At 41.8% G+C, this 18,204-nt stretch overlaps 4 protein-coding genes across 4 annotated transcripts; 2 read left to right on the top strand and 2 right to left on the bottom strand.

The window, feature by feature from the left end:
• Positions 1-59: 59 nt before the first annotated feature.
• Positions 60-14,709, bottom strand: LOC105279930 (serine-protein kinase ATM). The gene is made up of 19 exons (XM_026971186.1): positions 14,092-14,709; positions 13,661-13,795; positions 13,136-13,541; positions 12,704-13,057; positions 12,086-12,473; positions 10,973-11,785; positions 10,714-10,903; positions 8,813-9,582; positions 8,231-8,526; positions 6,912-8,100; positions 6,535-6,745; positions 5,914-6,353; positions 4,525-5,100; positions 3,551-4,409; positions 2,650-3,429; positions 2,078-2,551; positions 1,417-1,700; positions 750-979; positions 60-368 (listed from the first exon to the last, which is right to left on the bottom strand). Exons 1-19 carry the CDS (start codon positions 14,161-14,163, stop codon positions 190-192), a joined length of 8,646 nt encoding a protein of 2,881 aa, XP_026826987.1. The 5' UTR covers positions 14,164-14,709; the 3' UTR covers positions 60-189.
• A 135-nt stretch (positions 14,710-14,844) lies between these two features.
• On the bottom strand, positions 14,845-15,985 carry LOC105279850 (60S ribosomal protein L37). The gene is made up of 4 exons (XM_011339912.3): positions 15,898-15,985; positions 15,404-15,539; positions 15,187-15,271; positions 14,845-14,962 (listed from the first exon to the last, which is right to left on the bottom strand). Exons 1-4 carry the CDS (start codon positions 15,898-15,900, stop codon positions 14,914-14,916), a joined length of 273 nt encoding a protein of 90 aa, XP_011338214.1. The 5' UTR covers positions 15,901-15,985; the 3' UTR covers positions 14,845-14,913.
• Positions 15,986-16,071: 86 nt separating this feature from the next.
• Positions 16,072-16,961, top strand: LOC109610994 (DNA-directed RNA polymerase III subunit RPC10). Its single transcript, XM_020031780.2, has 2 exons — positions 16,072-16,591; positions 16,819-16,961. Exon 1 carries the CDS (start codon positions 16,248-16,250, stop codon positions 16,581-16,583), a length of 336 nt encoding a protein of 111 aa, XP_019887339.1. The 5' UTR covers positions 16,072-16,247; the 3' UTR covers positions 16,584-16,591; positions 16,819-16,961.
• On the top strand, positions 16,855-18,048 carry LOC105279851 (yrdC domain-containing protein, mitochondrial). Its single transcript, XM_026971189.1, has one exon. It carries the CDS (start codon positions 16,882-16,884, stop codon positions 17,614-17,616), a length of 735 nt encoding a protein of 244 aa, XP_026826990.1. The 5' UTR covers positions 16,855-16,881; the 3' UTR covers positions 17,617-18,048.
• The last annotated feature ends 156 nt before the right edge of the window (positions 18,049-18,204 follow it).

The following is an 18,204-nucleotide window of genomic DNA, read 5'->3' as shown; positions in this document are numbered from 1 at the left end:
GAGCGCGCTAAATTTATATCGATGACGTAATGTACTATTAATAGAAAAAGAATTGATTAAGAGATGTAGATAAAATGCATTATATTTAATGAATTAAAAAAATGGAATTTATAACTATATAAATTACGTAACAATATAGAAAACTTACATTCTAACTTTTAGTAATTATACTATATACTATACTATTATTTACAAGTATGGTTGCCACCCACAATAGACACGGCACAAATTCGCAGGATCTCGCGCTTCCTGCAAAAGCCTTTCCACTTGTCCAGGAACGCTGGACACCAGACCATCCTCTGTCCCCCGCAATTTTTGCTCAATCCTTAAAAGAGCTCTTTTGGCAATCTTATTGGTTTCCACGGGTGCTGAAAAGTAAGAATTCTATGATGCAGAATGGTTTTAATAATTTATAATTAATATGTTCACAGTTATGTTCAAGAGTCAAATCCCGGAAATATAAAATAAAAAGATTTATTCGGTGTTTCAGAATAATTTAGCTGTTCTTTTGTTTAGTAGATACACTAGGGATTCACAGAAATTAAAATAATATCAATATGCAATAAATGCAAAAAATATGCATTAATATTCAATAAATAAATTTTTTTAAATTTAATAAAATATGTAATAAATGAAATATCAATTCTGGTTGGTAAATTCAATTTAGAAGTTAACGATTATGACGTTCGCCATGATCATATAGATATAAAACACGATATGGGCCAGTCTTCTTGTTTAATTTCTCTTACCTCGCCCACTGTTTTCTGAGAAACCTCTCTTTACGACGTCACTCTGCATCTTGCATGCCTTTTCCGGTGTAATGGCCCACGTGAAGAGCGGATCGTAGAGTAAAACTTGCAAAAGTGTAATAATAATCTGTCTTTGATCGCGCAGCATCGTCATCGTAACTTCGCAGCTGCGTCTCATGGTCCCTTCAATACCGGATACACCCATTGCAACCTCAATATCCCTGGTCAATCTGCAAGAAATCGAACGTGATAACTTAAAAAAATTACGTGTATGAATAATTAAGAAAAGAATTTACTATTTGATACGACAGAAAATTGTTTTACATAATAAGATAGTTTAAAGTCTTAAAATTAATGCAAAGGTCACAAGAACTTAGTAAAGACAACTTATTACATCGTTGTTTAGGAGGCTTTATCTCCCATAACCCAGAATTACCCAGAATAAGAAAAATAATAAATAACAAGAGCCTCAATTCTTTGATTTTGGTGTTTTTTCTCAGAACTATGAAGTAAATCGCATTTTTAGTTTTCCTGCAATCCAAAGAAACACCACTTTTCAGGCCGATCAAAGTGATGTACCCCCTTAATGAACTCGAGTTTATCGGATGCGGCGATTACGAGAACTTTTCATCATGAAGTCAAATAATTTACATACGCAATATTTTACCTGAAAGGAATGGTTTCTGGAACAGGCAAGACTTTGCCCTGCTCGAATGCTACACCGAAATCGATGTGCACTACTTCAGCGGTGCGCTCGTCGATGAGGATGTTACTCAAGTGTCTGTCCCCGAGGCCCAGAATGTAGCCCGCGATGGACGTTGTCGCGACACTACGTGTATAGGTCAGAGTGCGCTCGACCCAGGTCTCAGGAGAGCGATATTTCTCTTCAAAGAAGTGATGGAACGCTGGCCTCATACGTTTGCAGCACTCGAGGAAGACCTTCAGTTTCACCTAAACGAATCAAGAAGCAATGAAAAATTAATTGTAAACTGGTAAAGTTTGATAATAAAATTTCAAACATCGCAATATACAATTATTTAATTAATAAAAGATTATGTTTAAAACAGACAAAAAAATAATTATAATCAAACCATGATTGTTATAATTTTCTAAGGATTACTCATGGATTAACGCAACAATTTAAAGAGTCAATAATTTAACGTTTAAAACTTGGATATATTATAACAAATTAAAGAATTATTAATATTAAAGTAATTTTTATGTTTTTAACAAAGTTTTTGTGTATTCCACATTTTTGAGAGCTGGTTGGTCGATAAATAAAAAATATAAAATTACGTAGGGGAGAGACGAGCTCTATTTTCACTCACCTCGTTCGTGTCCTGCGCAACGTTCTTTAACTTTTCTCTGGCCGCTTCTGCGGTTAGGTCTCGCGGATAATACTTCTTGTGCAAACCGGGTTTGCCCATCAACGCAGCTGTGATAGGCACCGTGTTGTCGCACCATTCCAATACGCCCGAACGCTGCGTCAGCGGCACCACCTTGTACGTTCTGATACGCAGATTCCGCCGCTTCGTTTCCTTGCACGTGCGCAACAGCGCGTTCATTACGGTGAACACTTGCTGCATCACCGCGTCCTGTCGGAGGTCATCCTTGCCTTTGACCAACTGCCGACGGTGAACGCCGTCGGTGCCGACGCAAATGACTTTCTTCGGCGCGTTCACGCCGCCGACGAACTCGCAGGTATCCTGGTACATCTTCACGCCGATCACGTCCTTATAATTACCCGACGGTCGTACAGACAGACTCAGGGTTGGCAGGAGAACGTTGCTCAGGTTCTTCAACTGGAGAATTAATTAGATCGTGAATTATATTTTCGTTGGCAAATCCTTTAAAAAAAGAAACGAACAAAACAAAGTGTCGGATCAACGAGAAAGGATACCTTGCATATTGGTTGGTCTCGCGGTATCGGGTAGCACTTGCCAGGATAGCACTTGCCGTTGGGCTGCCAGTAGGCGAGACTCAGCAGCGCCCGTGATAGATTCTCCATCTCGTGGACGATCGCGCTTACAGGAGAGTTGGCCAGTTGCTTGAGAAGCTTCTTCGCGCCCAGCACGCGACGTTCTTCCTGCTTCTTCGTGACCTTGCCAGCCGAGTCGTACTCGTCATCGCTGTGCAGGTTCTTCAGCGCTAGCAGTACCGGCAACGTATGATACGGATGCTCGAGCGCTGCGCGCTCGAGGATCTCGAAGATGTGCGCGGAGAAAGATCCCCGCTGCTTAAGGTCGTTGCTTATATGAGCGGCCAATTGCGGCACTAGCGGTATAAATTTGAACGACGGCACGGTGTTCAACTCCTTCAGCAGCAGCTCGTTCACCTCTTCGTCCAGCATGTTGTCCAGCCAGAGAGCGACCAGGCGAAAAATAAGCATGTTGTGCTCCTCGCTACACTGCAGTGTCTTCAAGTAATACAAGACAGCTTGCCCGAGGTACTTGCGCCTCTCCTGCCCAATATTTTTCAGTTCGGCTGCGTCATTCGTCGTCTGTCGTTGGTTGATTAGCATCGCGCGCTTGAGATCGTGATTCTTCATCTTCTGTACCTGATCCACCTTGTTCATCGCGTCGTTTCCATGAGCGTATTCCTTCAACGATTCGTACACTGGCGAGTTCATGTAAGCAGTGATCTGCTCGTATTGCGCGTCAGCGAAACGCGCCAGCGCAACCTGCAAGAACCCAATAATCGAAAATATATAAATGGCAAAGCCACGTAATGCCAATACATGAAAATAATATCAATAAAGCCAAGATGAAGTTTCGTCTCATGAAGTTAGTTAATGTTCCTACCTGTGTATCGTGCAGATTTCTAACGACGTCAGGAACTTGGTCTTTGATCGCCTCGCTAGTTTCGATCGACTCCAGATAATACTTTTGTATCACCGCTTGTGGATTTTCCGATTTAGTCTCCGCCATCCAGTCGCCGTAGACCCGCAGCGCCTTGGCTCTCAAGCTCGGTTTCAGTTTCCTCTTCTCGATCAAGGTGCGCAGCAGTCGACGCGCTATTATCTGATCGCTCTTCATCCATGTCAGCAAGGATTCCTGGTAGAGGAGCTGATTCTGCAGGTCGACGGACAAATTCTCCTGCTTCGTCAAGCTGCCTAGCGCCCGAGCGGCCACCGGGAAGGCACCCTGGCCCTCCGCAACCTCCGCCAGGTCTAAGCAAGTGGCGAAGAATGCTGTCTCCACGTTCGGGTCGGTCCGTAAGGACTCCTGAATGCGGAACATGATGATACGCTGCCATAGAATCGGTTCCACGCAGTCGAACTCGCCGGTCTGGCTGATCTGGTGCTCGTCCCAGCTTCGCAACACTTTCGGGTATTTTTCCCCCGGCGAATCGGCCGCCGAGCTCAGCTGCTCGATCTCGCGCAACAGCCGCAGCTGTGACAGCTTCTCGTTGACGGTCCGGTTGCTTTCTAGGCTGATGATTCGCAGACTGCGAATTACGCTCTCGCGGGCGCTCTCGATCGCCCTTTCCGTACCCTGCCGATCGTTCTCGTGCAAGCACTTGAGCGCGTGGTAGTGATGCGCGTGAAACGCGTTCTCCAGCTGTTCCAATCGCGGTTGCGCTTGGGAATCATAGCAATTAGCATTGACGTTGTCGCTGATGAGAAGATTCCAATTGCTGAGTCGCCAGGCGCACTCGTAGCTAGTAGCAAACAAAAAGATTTATTATACATGTCTAGATTCGCTATCCGTTGTATGTAGAATAAATTTCACACTACTAGTGCTGCCTTCGATCGACCAATCCTTTATAATCTCACCTGAATTTCTCGTCCAGGCAATCGCTGCCCAAAAACTGCCACTGGAGAAACTGCAGCCCCGAGTGATGCAGCGCGTTCGCCATCGCGGTCTTGGCATTCGTCAGTTGATTGCCATTGTGGGACAGTTCAATGTCCTGCGCGAGCATGACATTGTCCCAGCGATTGGTGCGGGCGTAGTACTGTATCCGGGACTCATGATCGAGCAAATGCGACGATCCAGCACCATAAATGGCGTCCGGATCGCTGATGTTCGTATAGGTATCCAACATGATGTCCTGCAGCACCCGGCCATCCTCTGGCTGACGCTCGTAGATGTAATCGATCCTCGGATCACTGCTGAAGTCCGGATAGTCCGTCGAAATCGACTCGCACGCCAGCTGTGCGAATAGCAGGGCCGTGTAGTACGCGGAGCACTTGTGCGCTGCTTTGGCAAGATGAACGTAGTCGAGTTTCAGGCTCGCGCCGTCCGGCAGCTGCGCACGTATATGATTCACCACGTCCAGCATACGGCGTACGATCTTCTGATCACAGTCCCTTGATGTGGCCTCCGTCTCCTGGTTGATTGCGAAGTGGTGTCTGGCAATTGATTCGATTTGATTAATGCTATCTGAATTAATCTTTGAAATTCTTAATACATACTCTAGAATTTTTAGAACTCAAAAGTAATAGAAGGAAAATAGTGTTGTTGCTTGCAGAGTAGTAATGTTTGATAAAAATATAGAAAAATTGAGAAAATATATAATTATCGAAAATATTAAATGTTAAGTAAAATATCTCATTAAGGGGATCCTGGAGTGGCCAGTGAACTCCGTCGCGGCGTCTGAATTACCGGCGGAATCGGTGATTTTCCTGCATTTTCTTTTTATTGAATTCACAGAATGAAAAATCCTTTTCCACGATGAAAGTACACACAATAATGTAATGTGAAAAGCAGGACTTAACTTTTCAAACGGAAAAAAAATCACGATTTTTTATTCAGCCACGATTTCACAGGCATACGTAGACACGAAATGATCACGAATCTTTCTGCACTAATTACTTTTACACTAGGCTTCTAAACTCATTTCTAAAAGCTTCCCCATATTCTTTCATTTTGTTCCGTCCTTGCGATTATCGAATTTTGGCCACACAAACTGCAAAACATTTATATTAAGAACATTAATGTACGAGGTGACGTCACAATAAGCCGATAATAAAACTGTAATTTTTTTTTGTCGTTTTTAACATAAAGTCGAGTTTCGCTCGGTATATTTCTTTGTATACTGTAATCGTGGAGAAGGATTTTTCATTCTATACAATCATTAAAGAGTAATTAGTACAGTAAGATCGACCAATTCCGCCGGTAATACAGACGACTCCAGGATCCCCTTAAATCTGCCGTTTGTTTACCTGAAAAAGTGATTGACGCAATCACATATGGAACCAATGAAGCTTTTGTTTTCACAAATAATGAGGTAAATAATTCTCGGCAGAATCAATTCGCAGAACTCGATGCTGAGCCGGCAGACCGGCAGAAAGCTCTCCAGATACGAATCCGCAAAGCACTCCGCGATGCCACAGGTAATCTTTACGACCCATTCAGTATAATTCATGCTATCTTTGACAGTCCACAAAGCATTCTTTGGATCCATGACGATGCGAAATTTCGTGTTATCCACGTGGAAAGAAGTTTGCGTGACGCAACGTCCACGAGAGAATGGTTGGATGTAATCGATTTTCAGAGGCGCATATTCTTTCAAGATATTGGATAGATTTCTTAAATATTCGGGGTTTGATAGTTTCCGACCGTGTGAAGTCGATAGCACCGCATAAAGGGCATCAGCACTGACCTAAATAGACATTAGAATTCTCGTTTCAATATTTTTAATTTTTAAACAGAAGTAGATCGAATTGAAAGAGAAAGAGAGAGAGAGAAATAGCAAATTAGTACATTCAAATTTAATTTCTCGCGTTATAGTCCAATATAATAAAAAGCCAGAAATTTTAATTGTAATATAGAAATGCAGAAACCTTGCGGAGTTCCACGGCGTTCTCCACAAGAAAGCTCGTCAACATTGAGACCGAATGATACGTCAGGGCTTCTATCGCATGATCCGCTTCTTGAATAAGATTTTTAATCGGTCGCAGGACTACCGTGGAATCCATTGGGCCCAATTCGCCGAGGCATTTAGTAGCCTCCATTGATATGCATGAATTAGATGATTCCATCAGCTTGACGAGTCTAAAGAGTAAATTTACAACTCTTTAATTGTCTCTGCTTTAGCAATAATGCTGTCATATGATAGGCAAAGCAGAGAGAATTAAAGAACATCGAAGAAAAACGGAAACAAAATAATAAAATAATACTCGAAAAGTATTTAATTAAAAACTTTAAAGTACTCGATTACTTGAATACTAATCGGTGCAAGATACTGGCGCCGTCCTCAGGATACCCAGGCGTTCCCAGCTTTTGATGCAACTCCCTCAACTCCCTCTTCCTCGTCGACAACTGCTGCGTGAGATCCGCGAGATCCTCGAGCGTGCACTCGGCGTTCTCTTCGTTTATGGCACCCAAGAAGCGTTCCAGTTCGTCCTCGAGGCACAGCGCAACGCCATCCTTCTTTGATCTGATAATGTTGTGCGTCTCTCTTGCGTCTCGGAAGATCTCGTGATTCGGAAACGCGCTGAGCTTCGCGATGGCTTCGCGCAACGTGTCCTTCTGCTCCACCACGAGGAATCGGAGTAAATTCGCGGCGACATTACCGGCGTCATTCGCTCCCTGCGCCAGGCGGATCAGACTTGCCACGATGAACCTGAGAATATCTCGAACCTCGGCGGCTCTCGTGGGCAACACCGATCTCAGGAACATATCCAGGAACTTGCAGCACGCGGTAACGAGGGTCTCATCGCTGTTTCTCGTCAAATGTAGCAAGCTGTAGCACACGTCCCTGATCAGGAACGCGGCCATTTCGTCGAAGAAGGGTTCGGCCAGATTCAGTCGCGAGCAGAAGTACGCGTACTGATGCAGCCGTTTGAGCTGGCCCTCCCGAGAGCGCGACGAGTGCACGGCGCTCACGAGGCACAAGAGCGTTTTCTGCAGCGCTGCCGGTTGCTGCTCGACCAAGATGAGAGTCAGCGGTTTCCCCAGAAAGTTGCGTTCCAGGCGATCGAGACACCGATCCACCGTGGCTCGCGGAAAATGTGGTGGATCCATCGCCGGGAAGCGCACGCCTGGGAGTGACAGAACCCGCTTGAAATCATCCTCGTCGTGTAGCCGTCGCACCAACTCCACCAGAACGTCCTGCAGACGATCGGAAAACAGTCGGCCGTAACCGCGCGTCTTCTCGAACTTGTTCGTGCTCTTCAGCAGGTCCCACAGCATCCGCTCAGCCTTGTTACCAGCCTCGAGGGTGGATTCATCGGACGATATCAACCATGCGAAGCAGGAGGGAAACACATCCTCGAAGACGTCGTCAAAGGCCACGCCAGCGCAGTTCGCGCAGAACGACACGGCCACAGCGAGATTCGAGGTGCGCAACAGAATTGGGACAATGTGGCTGACGTGCTTCCTGAAGAACTCGTTCATACTCTCGCATCCTGTTCGCGATTTAATTATTTATGAATTTAGATCGAGATTGGATATACATTATTTAATCTCGATTTTATATCGGTATTTTTATCACATTCTTATTCGTAATTTATTCTAATTAAAATATCTATTCCTTACCCGCGAGCGTCCACGGGAAACTCTCCAATGGATACTGCGCGTCGCTAATCCAGGTCGTCAGCAGGTAGCTCAAGTTATCCTCGACGAGGGAGACGTGTGTTGTTGTGTGTTGCGCTGCCGCCAGAAGAACCTTTTGCACCTTCTGCGTGCTTAATTTCTTCTCGACCGTTAGTCGTAATATGGCATGTAACGCGCGACCCTGAAGAATGCTGCTAGCACACGCCACGGACGTCAACGCGATCAACGCGGTGGCCGTTCTCGTCTCTTTTTCGTCCTCTTGTTGATTCTCCTCCAAACTGTTATTGTTTCGCAAAGATATAATAAAAATGCAAAATACAGATGAATAAAATATAAATAAAATGTATCATATAAAAATCATGTGTGGATATTTAATCGTTATGAGAAAGAAGTATTAAAATTTAATTATTATATGAATTATCAACTTCAATTGTTATAATTAATATAATAAAATCAAAATATAATTTTGCATGTCAAATAATTTTCATTATGTTAAAGCTAAATTAAGATAACTTAAGATTTAACTATCGTTAATAATTTCGTTATCCATTTTAATATTCATACTTTTCCGAATTAGAGCTCGATTGCTGGTTCATCTCATCGAACAGCTTAAATACTGTCTTCTCCACAATGACGAACATCCATTCCTTCCACTCGTCAGCAACGCTCCCGAAAGACAGAAGCTCTTGCAAGCATCGTATCGCCTGCGAACGCAATAGGAAGAGCTTGTTACCGATATAATCGAGCACGCTGTCTAGCATCGATGCGACCTCGTTGTTGGAACTACTCCACAAAAAATCCGGATCAATCCGAACAAAATTGCAGATGCACTTCATGTAATTCACGTGCACCAGAACGCCACAATTCCGTTGATGAATGTGATTGTAGAACGCTCCGAGCGTCTTGATGAGCGTCTCCTTCGGCGAGTAACTGTATTCGGTCGCGTACTTGAAAAAGTACGGCAGTAGATTCAATAATCGACACGTCGACTCCTCGTTCTTGCGGCATTTCTGGCATACTTCGGACAGAAGCTCCAGCGGCTTGTCCGCGAACTGGCATTGGATCTCGGCCTGGTCGCGTGTCGCGAGCGATTCGAGAATCGTCAGCGACATCCTGGTGTCCACGGAGCTGGTAAAGTCCTGCTGCATGATCAGCAGATTCTTCATCATCCTCGTCTGCAACGTGGACTTGTCGCAGTCCGCGCCGATGTGCAACGCGCAGAACGCTGCCAGAGCCTCGACAACCCGTAGGCGAATCGCATCTTTACGCGGGAGACTCGTCGTCGTCGTCGAGCTGGGCAACTCTGTACACACATCAGAACGTCTGCGTCGCTCCTTGAAAGAAAAAAAGTTCATTCATTCGGAATTTTTGTATTATAGTGATATAGTTCCTGTAATGTCTAACATTTTCTTAAATATTGAATGCATTATATTGGTACATTACGTGAAAACTTTAAGAGTTGTAAACTTTAAAAGTTCGAGTTTCAAAACTTTAAGGTTTCTTAAGCAGTACTGTCACAAATATAGATGTATAAGATATTGTAGAAATGTTAAAACTTACTCAATATGATATGCATATAAAAGAATTACAGTTTCTAACTAACAAGTAAACCTACGGAAGTGTCACTCTCCGATTTTTCTGAAATTTGGATATGTTATAATACATGAAAAACTAAGGGACACGTATTTGTTTTTAGCGGCGGAAAAACATATTTAGGGGGTGAAATGACCCCCCAAAATGGGGGGTAAAATGGAAAAATTGCGATATCTTTGAGACCAGTGAAGCAATTTTAATGATTTTTGGTATGAAAGTATCTTTCGATAGAAGACGAAAATCGGCCTAGGTATGTTGGAAGGGGAGTGAAAATTAGGGGGTGAACTACCCCTAAAGTGACCAATTTCTTGCTGCAAAAAATCAGTTTTGATCTGATCGAAGTAAAATCTATTAAAACTTCAAGAGGAAAGCTAATTAAGGAACACGTATTTTTTTGTTTTGTTTTATATAAATATTTGGGGGGTAAACAATCCCTAAATTGCCGCGTTCGTTTGGCATTGCGCATGAAACACCTTGTGAAACTATATTTTTTAACTGTTCGATCTTTTTAATATATTGGTTTTTTAAGTCGCTGAATCCGAATCTGAAATCAGATTTTCAAAATTCAATATGGCGGATCCAATATGGCAAAAATCATTAAAATCGCTTCACTGGTCTCAAAGATATCGCAATTTTTCCATTTTACCCCCCATTTTGGGGGGTCGTTTCACCCCCTAAATGTTTTTCCACCGCTGAAAAAAAATACGTGTCCCTTAGTTTTTCATGTATTATAACATATCCAAATTTCAGAAAAATCGGAGAGTGACACTTCCGTAGGTTTACTTGTAAGTTCTAACTAAACAAGATATCAAAATTAATTTCCTTGCATCTATAAGAATTCTCCAATAAGATTATTCACACGTCCGGCGTACCTGGAAGGTGTTATGTTCCTTGTAATAATCACAATTACGACTGTCGTCGAAATTTAGCACATCGAAGACACTTTGCAACATGTTCAGCGTGGACGCTGAGACAATCATCTTCGCGATATCTGCATCATAGGTCGTCCCGTAGAGCTCGCTTAACGCTCTGGTCACGTTCAGCAAGTACATATATTTGGACCTGAGAAGAAATATTTAGCGTGAGAAAAACATTTCATAATTCGTTTAAAAGTTAAACACAATCGGGCACCTGTTTGGATCGATTTTTGTTAGAACTTCGAAGCTGCTCGTCAGGTGGCTTTTCATCACGTCGATCAACGGGCAGTCGACAATATTTTCCACCGTCACAACACCCAGCAGCTTCAGAGCTGACAGCAGTCTCGCTAAAAGCGCAATTTTCATCAACGTGATGTAGACCTCGTCGCTCGAGCCTTCTTCTTGGAAAATGTCATGCAGCCGTTTCTTCAGGAAGTTAAACACATCCTGAACGTAGGTGACGTGACTTGCACGAGCGGACGTTGCTCCGGACGTTCGTTCGATACGTTCGTTCTTCCGGCTCGCCGACAAGTCTACCTTGAAGATCAAGGACGCATGACAGATTTCCGGGAGATCTGTCGAACAAACGTCTCTATGCGACACGTAGGCGAGCCTACGCGTTCCCTCGTGGCTCTGCAAAGCTCTCTTCTGATCTGTCTTGACGGTTTGCCTGCAACGAGAGCTCAAAACCAGATCTATCGACGATGCGCACATGTCCGCGATGGGCAGTCGAGTCGCCAACTTTTGCCACGGTGCGGTCAGCAGCCACTCCAGGAGACGTGTCCTATCGCAGACCGGTGTAGTCATTGTCGAGGGTGATGGATCGAGTACCGACGTGGACGCGTCCTCCGGTAGAGAAACGCGTTCGCACAACTGCCGCAGAGTATACACGCTGTTCAACGACCAGCGGATCGTCTTGGTCAGGTATAATCTGAGGAGAGCGTTCGCGTTTGGCATCCTATTGTGCCGGATGAAACAGCGGATCAACGAATGCCCCATTTCCTCGTTCTGATTTGCTCCCAGAGACCTGTTGCGTGTATTATCAAAGTTGAAACGCAAGTAAAAATAGTAACCGCATTAAATATTTGAAGTTTTTGAAGAATGTAAGTATTTATGAACAATTTTATAATTATTATTATTATATAATTTTATTTTATAATTATTTTTCTGGAAAATTTTAACATTGATCTGGATTAGATATTTAAAAGTTAAAAGAGAGATTATCATTCTTATCATTGTGAAATTATTTTTGAATAAATTTGTAATACAATTACAAAAATAAGATGTTAGCCGCGTGAACGAGTCATCGCGTTAAAAATCTACGCACCTAAGCAGCATGTCCCAGATTTTGCTCCAGTGAATCGTGGCGTCTTGCATTTCCTCTCCACTGGACACCTCATTCTCCATAAGGACGGCGGCTAAATTGTACAAGTTGTTCATTATGGACTCGTCTCGGGACTGAGCGAGCTCCGTCAAACGTTGCAGCAAGGGCGCGAGCTCTTGCGGCTTCAGGCACTGCGGGTACTTCCTCAGAGTTTCCGTTAGGATTTTTAGCATGGACCACACTTCCTCGGGACTGCTCTCCGTTATCAGCTCGACGACGTTCTCCATTCTGTTCAGTATTCGTCTGCGCTTGTTTTGCACGTGCGTGCCTTCAAAATTTGCCTCCAGGGAACAACCGAGATTCACCGTGTTGTCCACTACCTGTTTTATAACTGCAGAAAGAAAAATACTTAGTTTTTATTAGCGTGATTTATGTCTGTTTATGTCTTTATATTTTAAATATTTTATATTTTATATCTTTATATTTTTAATATTTCGCATAACATATTCTAAAACATGTTCTCCTTTATTTATTAATTTTCATGTATTAATTGTAACATATCTGGTAACTTTTGCGCACTTCCTACTACATCTCAGTGTTACAACGATGATAAAACGATACCTTCGCTGGCGAATTCGACGAAGCTGCGCCACTGCACATCCAGCTTGCAATTCTCTTGAATGACCAGGCACATACTGCGCAGCAAGTCTCTCCACTTGCTCGTATCATAGGCATACGCACCGTCGTCGTACTTGGAAGTGCCATGTGGATGATGAATCTGCAGAAAGATCAACAGCAACCTGTACTTCTCCTCGGAGCCGTTTAAACGTAAAATGTCTAACGCTATGTCCTCGCTGAACTTGCACAGGGTGACTCTGGATTCCATGGCAATCTGTCTGCAGACACTGTTGCTGAGCTTGTAAAACGACTCCGTCAACTGTTCGTTGTTGCCTTTTACATCTTCGAAGATTTTCTCTAGAATGTGAAACAATCTCGTTCAATACTGATCACGCGTAGCTTTGTGCAGTGAACAGTGGACAGTTTTGACTTTACCGAGAAAGAGTAATAAATTCTTCACGTGGACCAGCAGATTTGTATGCAGAAAGGAATGTTCCACGATCATCTGCAGTGCATCTAGCACGACGTGTTTCTTCAGATGTGCTCGCCTGTACAGCTTGAGGCAAACTGTCAGCAACTCCTTCCATTGTTCTGCCGCGATGTTGCTGTGATTTGTACTCTTGGACAATATGTAGGTGACCAGTATCCCCAGATATGCATCTTGATAGTGTATGTAGATCTTGCTGTCCAGTATCTGCAATATCATGGGGATCACCTCGCTGCTTTTCAAAAGCTCGGTCGATTTTTCGTTGGAATGGCGAATCGTATTGATGACCAAGCTCATGATGGCTTGTCTCTCGTTGTTCTTGATATTCGTCTCTTTGCCACCTCTCTCTGCTTCCTTTAGGTTTTTTTTATTCAAACAAAATATTGAAAAATTATTGGGACGTTTAGCAAATTGGATAAAATGATATTAGGAAAAAATTTTATATGGGAATTTCAATGGGTAATCTTTCTTACATCGAGAACTAGCTTGTGAGCAACGTGCATAATGTGAGACCAACTGACGATCCCTGTTTTTCGCTCTGTATTCTGGCACACCTCTTTGAGAGCATCATCATTGTGATACACATCTAACAGGTCAGTTACACATTTCTAAAAATCAGGAAGCTTTTATAGAAAAACATGACAATTTTATTATTACAGAAAATTGTAAGTCATGCTTTTAAATTTTAGATCCTTTGCTCGATCTTTAATTGGTTTTTCCTGATTAAAAATAAGAATCTTCAAAGAAAAATTATTGAATTTTCTGTCTTAAATAAAATAATATCAAAATGAAAATGATTAACCACGAAAGCTGAAACACAGATAGTTTTTGATGAGGATCATAATCGTTCAAAGTGCTAATTGTTTAAATAATAAAATAGTAGTGACAATGCAATAACAGTTACCCTTTTGTCAGTGATTTTGGAACTATCAGCTAACTTCAAAATTTCGCGTATTTTCTCGGATATTCGCGACATGTTCGCAGTTCTGCCGGTGCTTCAGTAACAACCGAATTTGGCACATCGGTTGTAAAAGAAAGCAGGTTTGGGTCAAATTTGCACAACGATCATCGGCGATAAGATGTTTAATGTTAAAATGACGTTTGATTATCCCTCGAAATGCCGCCAAACACCATACCACTGCAACCTACACGAGTCGGCTGATAGACCGTAAATGATGAAACAAACGTGTATTGCATACGCATGGACCGCCTACAATAACAGGAAGCAGTAAGAAGTGACCAATCAAAATCGATTGTTTAAAAAACTGACCAATGGGAACTCTTACTTCTTATAAGAGCCTACAAGAGTCCTGCCATAAGATATTCAGGTTTGATTGGTCTCCTAGATCTGGAGACCTCCCGCTCACATTTGAATCACACAACCTTACCATCTCGCAGAATTTGATCAGATACAGCAACTCTTATTACAGGGTCTCTAATGGTGCATCTTTCCTTCAGTTTTCTTTTTTTCCAAATTCGTTTAAATATGCAAATATTAAAATTATGTTAAAGTCTTAAGATAACAAAAGCATACAATTTTTGTGTGGAAATCTTATGAAAGGGTTTCAAGTGGTTCATCATGCTTGTTAGGAATAATAATGTAATAATGATTCAGCAAATAGAATTATAAAGAATTCTTATTGAGACGATGACAGTGTGGTACAGATGTTTTTAGACTGTTTTATTAGTACTCGATATTGTATAACAAATATTATACAAAAAGATTTTATTTCGCTGCGGCTTTAGGTTTCGGTAAACCTTCCCTGAATCCATTCCTGTAAAACAATCACATGTATATATGTACATAAATCACAGTATTAGATAATATGCATCCTCGATTCATTATATAGAAAACAAATATAATGACAAAAATGACAAAACATCTGGAAAATTGTTCCATGGTTGAATGTTTTATTATTTTCTTGAAATATTATTTTATTAACTTACTCATTATAAAGTGGACTATTGATAAGTATTAATAAAATATAGTCAAACTTACTTGAACTTGCGGCGTACGATTTTTAGGTAGCGCAGGCGACCAGTGCCAGTGGTCTTCCTCCTCTTGGCTTTGACTGACCAGTTATCTATAAAAATTAAATAAAACAATTCTAATAGCATTATCAAACAATCATTAAACATTTATCTTGATCTTCGAATGAAGGTAATAAGCATTTATCTGTACATATTTATGACTTTCAGCGTGAAGAGCAACTTACAGGATCTCATCTTCTTTGATGGGTATCCGCACTGTGCACATGTTGACTTCTGGATGTGATACGAACTACGTCCGCATCTTCTGCACAACGTGTGCGTCTTGTTACGACGCTTACCAAAGCTCGACGTACCCTTCGTCTGTAAACATAAAAAAACGCAGTGAAGATTACCTGTAATATGACTTAAGAACAAAACTTAAAAAAACATGTAATAATACGAAAAATCGAATTAATTAATTTTTCTAATAATAACAGACTACAGTAAAACGAATAAATATGCTCTACAGCAAGCAATTTCACGTGTCAGCACGTAAACAGTCATAACCTGTACATCAGTAACATATCGTTATATGAATAAATATCTTTTTTTTGCCCGATATTATACGGTTATATCGATTCTAAAAGAATTCCGGATATTTTATTCATCCCGATAAATTGATAAACTATTAAGATTACTGCAAAATAAATCGATTCCGACAATGTTAATACATGCTCACCATTTTGGGTAAAAAGCCACTCTGAAGAGAGGCAGTTTGGCGTTCCGAATTTGAGCATTCCTTCGTTCAGTACATGGAAGTAAAAAGACACTAGGCACTAAAGAAAACTAGTTATCCACATAGGGAATTTTCAGGCAAGAGACAGCCTGTATCAGTTATCGACTGCGAAGGTCGATCCGATTGACCGCGATCCGATTTATCGTCTCTCATCTAACCGAATACAGTTTTTACATCATGGTGTTTACATGCCTCAACATGTAATTGCAAAAAAAGAGTATTTTGCTGATTATAATTTATGACAATTATATCATTAAAATATTCAGTGTAAGTCAAAGTGCGTGTGTGAAAATATGGTGCTTTGGTTCTGTACGTGCTGTGGTAATCTCCTGAAATTCGTACAGCACCCTGAAGGCAATCGGTTTGCATGCCCCACGTGTCCGTACATTTATAAAATAAAAAAGCCCATTAGAAGGCGTACTTATTTCGAAGGCCCGGCGCGGGAAACGGTTATTGTCGACACCGAATCTAAATGGATGGGGGTAGATTCAACGGACGAACGTTGTCCCAAGTGCTCGCATCCACGTGCCTTCTTCAGGCAGGTGCAGATCAGATCCGGCGATGAGCCTATGACTCAAATTTACAGATGCTGCAATCACGAATGTGCCCATACATGGCGAATCGATTAAAATCAGGGGTATGTAAGAGTCAAAAATATATCAAAGGCTGCGGTACAATTAATGTCATTGCATCATATTGCATCATCAAACAAAGATTGAAAATTATAACGATATTAAAACAAAACGAAGAAGTGCAGTATACTTCTTCGATTACTTTCATAATTGCAATTAACATAATATCAGATTAATATCATTTTGGTAACCAATATCAGTTGTTCCTTCATACCAAATCGTTCTTTTTAAGGGTTTCTCGCAGTTTGTGCAGCCGTTCGAGCATTTCTGGAGCTTTATTCAAGGAAGAACAATAATGAAGCCTAGTGAGATGGGTCCAATGAGAGTCAAGATGAATAAGGCAAGGAATGAGTTGAAGCTGATTGATAAAGAAGAGAAACACTGGTTTTGCGGTGGTGACCGCAGCGTCGCAATGGCAGCAGAATTGCTACAGCAAGGCAAAGTAATCGCAATACCAACGGACACAGTGTATGGCCTAGCTTGCTCAGCGTCGAACTACCGTGCCATCCAGCGAATGTACGAGATCAAGAGGCGAGACGAAAATAAGCCGCTAGCGATCTGCTTAAGCAACGTCAAGGAGATAGGCACATGGGGTATAGTGGATGATATACCGCCTAGGATCTTTACGAATCTGCTTCCAGGACCGTACACAATGTGCCTACGACGTACGGCTGCTTTGAATTCAGCTCTAAATCCAGGAGTTGAAACTGTGGGGATCCGCGTGCCAAACAGCAATTTTGTGCGCAGCGTTGCGAAGCTCGTCGGCCCGCTCGCGCTCACCAGTGCTAACGTCAGCAGCCAACCGAGCAGCTTCCATCCGGATGAATTTAAGGAGCTGTGGCCTGAACTTGATGGCATTTTCTATCAGTCGCGAAACAACCGAAAGGAAATAGAAGAGCGTAGAGTGGGCTCTACCGTGGTAGACCTGTCGCGACCGGGTTACTACAGGATAGTGCGCCATGGTATCGGCAAAGATCTCTTAGTTAGCTGTTTGAAGACTATCGGACTGAACAATATCGAGGATGAATAAGATATTTACGTAGAAATATCTTAAATCTTTCAATTTTTTTTCCTTATTGAATTTTATGTCTTTGCCGCGCAATATCGTCCGAGTTTGAGCGGCGCGGCCTGAACGAAAAGTTGAGCATCGGTGACTGGCACGGCGCTTTACGTGTTAAAAGTTAATATGCAAAAATTGTACAGTATTATCGAGCAATTGATAGATTTTTATATCTATTTAATATGGTCGAAGTTATAGTAATGATGTAGTTTTAAAATAATACAAAAATGATGGTCTGGTTATTTTTTTATGTCGCAGTTTACTCGTTCAATTTAGATTAAAGACAATGAATATACAATGGTTACCTAAAAAATTATGCGGTAAGTTTAATTAGAGGATTGATATTTGTAAATATCTGTAAAAACATGATGCAATTTTAAATATATAAACATTCAAATTTTGTATAAAAGTTTTTTTCTCTCGAATAATTAATAATTCTTACAATAATTAATAATTCTTGCATAAAGGGGAATCGTATAGAACCTAAAGCATGTAAAGACCTTTCTAATAAAAAAAAACTTCGTTGTTTTGAACTCTCTGATATTACAGTTTAGTGTT

The sequence above is a fragment of the Ooceraea biroi genome, chromosome 7 (assembly GCF_003672135.1).
Source record: "Ooceraea biroi isolate clonal line C1 chromosome 7, Obir_v5.4, whole genome shotgun sequence".
In the NCBI taxonomy this organism is placed as follows: domain Eukaryota; kingdom Metazoa; phylum Arthropoda; class Insecta; order Hymenoptera; family Formicidae; genus Ooceraea; species Ooceraea biroi.
The sequence above is the reverse complement of the archived record's forward strand: the minus strand, read 5'-3'. Positions and strand labels throughout refer to the sequence as shown.